This window comes from Myotis davidii, unplaced genomic scaffold (genome assembly GCF_000327345.1).
Source record: "Myotis davidii unplaced genomic scaffold, ASM32734v1 scaffold1477, whole genome shotgun sequence".
In the NCBI taxonomy this organism is placed as follows: domain Eukaryota; kingdom Metazoa; phylum Chordata; class Mammalia; order Chiroptera; family Vespertilionidae; genus Myotis; species Myotis davidii.
Window position 1 is genome coordinate 270390 of NW_006288182.1, and position 7323 is coordinate 277712.

Here is a 7323-nt window from a genome sequence, read left to right on the forward strand (position 1 = left end):
GTGTGAAGCCCGTCAACGCCCCTGCTCACAGTGTATGATGTAATGCAAGGATGTCATCGGCAGAGCTGCAGATGGGGCCTGCTATGAACGGGAGGTAGCTGCTTTGAGAGAGCACAGTTGGGGAGCTGATGTAGATGGAGGGATGTCACTGAGGAATAACATTTGAGCTGAGACCCAGAAGATGACTAGGAGTTGGGGCGGGGGGCAACTGTCAGGAAACATGCTGGTGGAAGGGTGGCAGGGCAGCAGCTTGAAGCCTGCAGGAAAGAGCTTGTTCCCACTGGTTCCCTCTCCTTTCATCCCCACATCGCAAATATTCACAGCTCAGTAATCACCACATCACTGCCCTTTCCCCAGGGGAGACTTCCTGCCCAGCTAAGAGCTGTTTCTGTTTTATCTCCTTCTCCCACCCCTGCCGAAGTGGCCCATCTGTATTCTGTATCCCTGAATCTGTTCTCCGTCCTCTGCTCTGAGCCCAGGTCCCTGGCACTTCTTCCCACAGGCAGAGCTGATCCGGAAGCAGGCCCAGGAGAAGTTTGAACTCAGTGAGAACTGTTCAGAGCGGCCCGGGCTTCGAGGAGCTATGGGGGAGCAGCTCAGCTTTGCGGCTGGGCTGGTGTACTCTCTGAGCCTGCTGCAGGCCACGCTCCACCGCTATGAGCAGTGAGTGACCCTTGACCCCCATTCGAGGCCACAGGTTCCAGATTGGCTGGAACAGGGTTTGCCTGGCAGACCCTGGCCTCACAGGGCCCTTCTTTGTCTCCAGTGCCCTCTCTCAGTGCAGCGTGGATGTGTATAAGAAGGTGGGCAGCCTCTATCCTGAGATGAGTGCCCATGAGCGCTCCCTGGACTTCCTCATTGAGTTGCTGCACAAGGACCAGCTGGATGAGACTGTCAACGTCGAGCCTCTCACCAAGGCCATCAAGTACTACCAGGTTTGGTGCGAGGATTCCAGCTGGTGCAGCAGGGAGGGAAGGTTTCTCATTCTGGGCTGCGGCAAGTGTAGCCCAGGTTGTGTGCCTAAGGCTCAGCTCCCTGCAGCTGAACTCACCTGAGGATGCAGCTCTTGGGGGTTTCAGGTCCTCTGGTACCTCTGGAGCCCTGTGATGACTGGGGCTCAAACTGTTGGGGAACAATTCTCCATCCTTCCAAGACTTGAAGGCTGTCTGTCTCTTTGTCATCTCTCAGCACCTGTACAGCATCCACCTTGCCGAGCAGCCTGAGGACAGTACCATGCAGCTGGCCGACCACATCAAGGTGAAGTGTCGGGGCTGGTGGTTAAGCCCCTTTCAGATCAGAAACGGAGGCCGTCAGGTCAAGAGGTCTGGCCCTCAGGGTCCACCTAAGACTGGAACAGGGTCCCTAAGGCCAGATCAGGGAAGCCAGAGAACCTCTTATGTATGGGGGTCAGCAGAGAGTGGGGACTTCTTAGAGATGATGAGGGTGCAGAGGGTTCCTACTGGGTGCTGACAAGCACGTGCTTTTGTCTTCACAGTTCACCCAGAGTGCCCTGGACTGCATGGGCGTGGAGGTGGGGCGGTTGCGTGCCTTCTTGCAGGTAAAAGCACGGCTGGATCTGTTTGAGCGCCTCTGCCTTCTTAGTTCCCCCTCCTCACCTTCAGCTGTTGTTGACTTTGTTCCCATCCATTTCCTATTCCCTGAGTAGGGTGGACAGGAGGCTTCAGATATTGCCCTCCTGCTCCGGGACCTGGAAACATCGTGCAGTGACATCCGCCAGTTTTGCAAGAAGATCCGAAGGCGAATGCCAGGGACGGATGCTCCTGGGATCCCAGCTGCTCTGGCCTTTGGACCACAGGTTTGGGGCAGCGACAGGGGAGGGAAGGAAGATGAGTGGAACCAGGAGGGGCTCAGTATGTTAAGATCGGGGTCTGGATGGGGCAAGGATAGTTTTGAGGCAGCGGGGAGCCATCCTGGACCCAGGGCGGCTCCTGACGCGGGCCTGTCGCACAGGTGTCCGACACACTCCTTGACTGCAGGAAACACTTGACGTGGGTGGTGGCTGTGCTGCAGGAGGTGGCAGCTGCCGCCGCCCAGCTCATTGCCCCTCTGGCGGAGAATGAGGGACTGCCTGTGGCTGCCCTGGAGGAGCTGGCTTTCAAAGCAAGCGAGCAGGTGGGCCTGGATGGCTGGGCGGAAGGTGTAGAGGCGTCAGGTGGCCGGGGTGAGGTTTTCACTGTTGCCCCCTGGCTCCCACAGATCTATGGGAGCCCCTCCAGCAGCCCCTATGAGTGTCTGCGCCAGTCATGCAACATCCTCATCAGCACCATGAACAAGTTGGCCACAGCTATGCAGGAGGGAGAGTACGATGCCGAACGGCCCCCCAGCAAGGTTGGACGGGAGCTCCTTGGAGGGACTCTGGGGCCTGGAGGAGCAGGGCTGGCAGAGCTGCTGCTAGTTGTGGGAGGCTGGGAGGTGGAGGAAGGAGTCTCGAGAGCACCATCCTGTTTAGAAGGCAAGATGGGTCTCTCTGAAGCACGTTGGTGATGACCTCTCCCTCCCTCCCTTGCCCACCTTGGCCCTCAGCCTCCCCCTGTTGAACTGCGGGCTGCAGCCCTTCGTGCAGAGATCACGGATGCTGAAGGCCTGGGCTTGAAGCTTGAAGACCGAGAGACAGTTATCAAGGAGTTGAAGAAGTCACTCAAGATCAAGGTGAGGGTCGGGTAGGCTCAGGATCTGGGGGCCAGGGAGTATTGTGGGGCACAGGGCAGCAGTGAGTGATGGGGATCAGAATGAGATAGGTGATGGATTGGGTTGAGGGCAGAAGAGGTGCCTGTAATCAGTGGGAGCTCGAGTGGGCTCTTAAGGAGCTTTCTATCCGTGGTCTACCCTGGGTCCCTGAGGGGTTGTGGAGGATGTAAAGCTACTAGGAGCTCTGCCCTGGCCCAGGGGGAGGAGCTGAGTGAGGCCAATGTGCGGCTGAGCCTCCTAGAGAAGAAGCTGGACAGTGCGGCCAAGGACGCCGACGAGCGCATCGAGAAGGTCCAGACGCTGCTGGAGGAGACGCAGGCACTGCTGCGGAAGAAGGAGAAGTGAGCACTTCCCTGGCCCTGCTTGCTTCAGCCCCCCCCTGCCTTTCACCCCCCAGCAGCTCTCTGCCGCCCAGCCATCCCTCTTACAGTGACACTCCCAGGCCAGCAGACACCACCTCCCTTGCCCACTGCCATTATGTCACCCCAAGCGGAGCCTCACCAGCAGGGCGACTCCAGGGACCTGTCAGGGCTGAGCAGTGGAGGGGGTCGTGGGGACGGGACACGCCCCAGCCCGATTCTCTTCCACAGAGATTTCGAGGAGACGATGGATGCACTCCAGGCCGACATTGACCAGCTAGAGGCAGAGAAGTTAGAGCTGAAGCAGCGGCTGAACAGCCAGTCCAAGCGCACGATCGAGGGGCTCCGGGGGCCCCCTCCTTCGGATATCGCTACCCTGGTCTCTGGCATTGCGGGTGGTGAGTGCAGGGGGACAGACAGCACTGGCCCACAGGAGATTGAAGGGCTTCCCTCCGGTCCCTGGCCTCGGTTTTACTTTTGCCCCTTCTTACCCCTGGATGTGCAGCCAGGAATGTGTTTGCCCACTTTCACCAGGATTTTACTTCTCCCGAGGATACGCCCAGAGTCCCTCTGATCAAGGTGGGGCACTGCCAAGTTGTCCGTGCAGCTCAGTTACGGTGACATTGGACTCCGTAGCTGTCCCTCCTGGGTCTGCAGTCTGGCCTGTCTGACCAACCCCCGTGTCCTTGAGGGTCACCGGCCTGAGGAGGCTGGTGATGCTGTGGACCCCGCTGGGCCGGGTGCCTGCTCTTGATTGCTCTTTGGTTTGGGCGCGTTTCCCCAGAGTTCATGTGGCTTCACCCTCTGGTGTGGCTGTCCCTTCATGGCTGACTTCTCTCAGTTTCACTGTGGCTGTGAGACCTTGGCCTGGCCTCATAGTGTGGCCAGGGCTCCTTACCTTGAGTTTGTGTGGTTTGTCCCCAGTTTCCTGACCAAGGAGGTGGCCACTGCCCTCTTCGTTCTCACCTGCCCTAGAGTTTGCTTATTGCTCTCTCTTCAGTTTCTCACCTAGCCATCTCACCTCTGGAAGACAAACTCTAGAATTGAGCCCTCAGGGCTCAGTGACTCCCTCCTCCCCCACCTGTCTTATCAGCCGCTCTCACCTAGGTCTCACCTAGGTCAGAGCCCCTTGCCACTGGCGCCTCTTGATCTTGGGAGGTGACCAAGTACCTCCTTGACTGTAGACTTCGTGGTGCAGATGGCTCCAGTTCCGTGGGGAGGGGAAGGGGTCTCCAGAATGACCACATTGTATTGTTTAGCATAGTCTCTGTAAGCAGATACTGGTTCTGAATTTATGAACCTTTCCACCAAAAAAGGGTGTCTTTTGCCTCAGCGCAGTGGGGAGCTGAGGAGCACAGGAATACATTTGCATCCTCAATGTAAGCTTTGCTGCTGGGAGAAGGAAGGCACTGACCTGTCAGGTCTCAGGGGTGTCCCCTCTGCCCTTCCTGGGGATGGAGGAGGAGCAGGGAGGCAGCAGCCTTATGCCCCAAGTGCTTCCTCCAGCGCACGGCCCACCGCACTCAGGCTCACACGTCACCCCTGCCCCCAGGCCTCACTCCCCTTTCCTGTCTTTCCTTCCCACACACTTGCTCTTCCCTCAGAGGTAGAGTCTTGTCAGAGAAGATGTGGTGATCAGGAAAAGGCTTTTCCTGCAGGTGTGTCGGGGATTCCTCTGGTGTGTCCCCCTAACCCTCAGTTCACCCAATTCCTCTCTCTCTTTTCCTGCTGCCATGGGCTCTCCTGAGCACAGAAGAACCGCAGCGAGGTAGAGACCCGCCCTGGCTGGGGGTTGCCAGGGCTGGTGGGAATTGGGGCCTGGGGAACAGGGTGACTTCTCCCTGGGGAGCAACCAGGACTGGGGGTGGGAGGAGCTAAGGGATGGAGCCCACCTTCAACGCTCTCCACCTGAGACGGCTGACATTCGTTGTGGCACTACAGGAGGCTCGCCTGGGCAGGCACTTGGGTCTATGCCAGGCCCGGGGCTGGTGAAGGACTCGCCGCTGCTGCTTCAGCAGATCTCTGCCATGAGGCTGCACATCTCCCAGCTTCAGCATGAGAACAGCATCCTCAAGGTGAGGGGGTCACGGGGAGGACCGGGGTGGAGGTGGCGTATACCTGTCCCATCGATGATGGATGGCAGGGCTTTCTGTCACTCCTTACCACCACCTCTCTTCCCCCCCACAGGGCGCCCAGATGAAGGCCTCCTTAGCAGCCCTGCCCCCTCTGCATGTGGCAAAGCTCTCCTTCCCACCCCGTGAGGGCTCTGGCAGCGAGTTAGCCCCTGGAGCGCTGTATCGTAAGACCAGCCAGCTGCTGGAGACATTGAATCAGCTGAGCACGCACACCCACGTAGTAGACATCACTCGCACCAACCCTGGTAGGGACCTGCCAACCCCCGGATGATGAGTAACACACCTGCCCCTGCCCCAGGGAGGTAGCCCCGCCCAGGCAGTTCCCACACTGCTCTTTGGTCTCAGTGTCCAGCTTAGTTGACTCATCCACTGTTATGTGTCTGCTCCTGAAGAGGGTCCAGTACCTGCACTGCCGGCCTGGGCCTTGGTGGGCCTCACCAGTCTTTTCTCCCACAGCTGCCAAGAGCCCGTCGGCCCAGCTCCTGGAGCAAGTGGCTCAGCTCAAGTCCCTAAGCGACACCATCGAGAAGCTCAAGGTCAGCTCTGGCCCGGTCCTTCCTCCCCCTACAAAGTTTGCTCTAGAGCAGTGGTTCTCAACCTTCCTAATGCCGCAACCCTTTAATACAGTTCCTCATGTTGTGGTGACCCCCAATTTCATTGTTACAAATTGAACATAATTAAAGCATAGTGATTAATCACAAAAACAATATGTGATTATATGTTTTCCGATGGTCTTAGGTGACCCCTGTGAAAGGGTCGTTCGACCCCCAAAGGGGTCACGACCTACAGGTTGGAACCTCTGCTCTAGAGCATTCCCTGGTGGAGCCTTAGCTGGTTCATGTCCATAGGTATTCCTGGAGTCCCCTGGGCCCAGTCCTGTGCTGCATGGCACGTGGCAGGGGAGGTGGAAGGGAAGGCAGATTCTCATCAGCATAGTAGGTTGAGCAGGGTCATCTTTAGAGGGTGGGTTCAGGTGCAGCTCTGTCAGGGCTGAGGTCTTCGCAGGTAGAAGGGTTGGGCCTTAAGGGTAAGTATCTATACCATAAGGGTGTTGGGGTGGGAATGGGGCGGAGGTGAGAGCAGAAGTGATAGGAAGGTCTGGGTCCCTCCCTGTTCCTGGCATTAGTGTCCCTGTGAAATGGGTGGTACTGGGCTAGCCTGTGGGGATCCCCTAAATGAACCCTGTTCCCCCCTCTGCCGTCAGGATGAGGTCCTCAAGGAGACTGTGTCGCAGCGCCCTGGAGCCACAGTTCCCACGGCCTTTGCCACCTTCCCTTCCTCAGCCTTCCTCAGGGTAAGCGGGAGCATGGAGTTGGGGAGGGGCAGTACGGAGGCTCAGGTGGGTCCTTCCCTCTCCCCCGAATTTGAAGAGGCCTCCAGGGTCTCAGGTCCAACAGCTGCACATCTGAGTTACTGGCCAGGTTTCCACCGGGGAGTCCTTGCCCTGCTTCCAGCAGGTGTACTGTTCAGTAGTTTAACAACTTCTCTGCCTTTTGACACTGGGAGGAGCTCTCTCACTCCCTGTCAGACTGTGTGCCCCAGTTTTTATTTGGAAATGTAATCACCATAGCCCGGGAGCCCCAAAACCTACCTCCCAGGGACTGCCTGGGTCTCTAGGCTCAGGGCCCGTCCGTGGCACACAGCTCAGGAGACCCTGACGAGGGGGGTCTCTTCTCACCGACTCCCAGGCCAAGGAGGAGCAGCAGGACGACACTGTCTACCTGGGCAAAGTGACCTTCTCGTGTGCGGCTGGCCTCGGACAGCGGCACCGGCTGGTGCTGACCCAGGAGCAGCTGCACCAGCTGCATGGCCGCCTCATCTTCTAGTGCTCCTCCTCCACTGGCCCCTTCCGGCCGATGCACGGCCCCCTCAGCCGGCCCAGGTAGAAGCGTGTGTAAAGCTGTTCTGGACCCCACTCAGCTTCACGCCACCTGCCATGCCCTGTCCTCCCCTTGACCTGGGTTCCCGATTTCCAGCCCCCGGCCTCTGCCAGGTGCTCCCTCCTTCCTGGGGGGCATCAGGGCATGTGGGGGACAGTCTGGGACCCCACCACCAAAGGTTGTGTGAGGTCCCCCGATTGAGGACTTCACCCCTTGATTAAAGCAACTTGTGCTTCAGTG

The 7323-nt window shown here is 58.3% G+C and overlaps 1 protein-coding gene across 7 annotated transcripts in view; it reads left to right on the forward strand.

Moving 5' to 3' along the window:
• Window positions 1–7323, forward strand: part of DCTN1 (dynactin subunit 1) — a 19180-nt gene extending 11857 nt beyond the window's left edge. For 4 of the 7 annotated variants that reach the window (XM_006760010.2, XM_015561505.1, XM_015561506.1 and 1 more), the window contains 16 exons: window positions 503–663; window positions 767–935; window positions 1189–1257; window positions 1496–1558; window positions 1667–1816; window positions 1972–2133; window positions 2218–2349; window positions 2545–2670; window positions 2908–3050; window positions 3300–3466; window positions 4822–4836; window positions 5010–5143; window positions 5256–5448; window positions 5660–5739; window positions 6408–6497; window positions 6892–7323. In XM_006760010.2, coding sequence (XP_006760073.1) covers window positions 503–663; window positions 767–935; window positions 1189–1257; window positions 1496–1558; window positions 1667–1816; window positions 1972–2133; window positions 2218–2349; window positions 2545–2670; window positions 2908–3050; window positions 3300–3466; window positions 4822–4836; window positions 5010–5143; window positions 5256–5448; window positions 5660–5739; window positions 6408–6497; window positions 6892–7029 — 1992 coding nt within the window. In that variant the 3' untranslated portion in view covers window positions 7030–7323. The remainder of the gene's footprint in view (window positions 1–502; window positions 664–766; window positions 936–1188; window positions 1258–1495; window positions 1559–1666; window positions 1817–1971; window positions 2134–2217; window positions 2350–2544; window positions 2671–2907; window positions 3051–3299; window positions 3467–4821; window positions 4837–5009; window positions 5144–5255; window positions 5449–5659; window positions 5740–6407; window positions 6498–6891) is intronic. The other 3 variants (XM_006760015.2, XM_015561504.1, XM_006760016.2) reach the window with 1 other exon arrangement.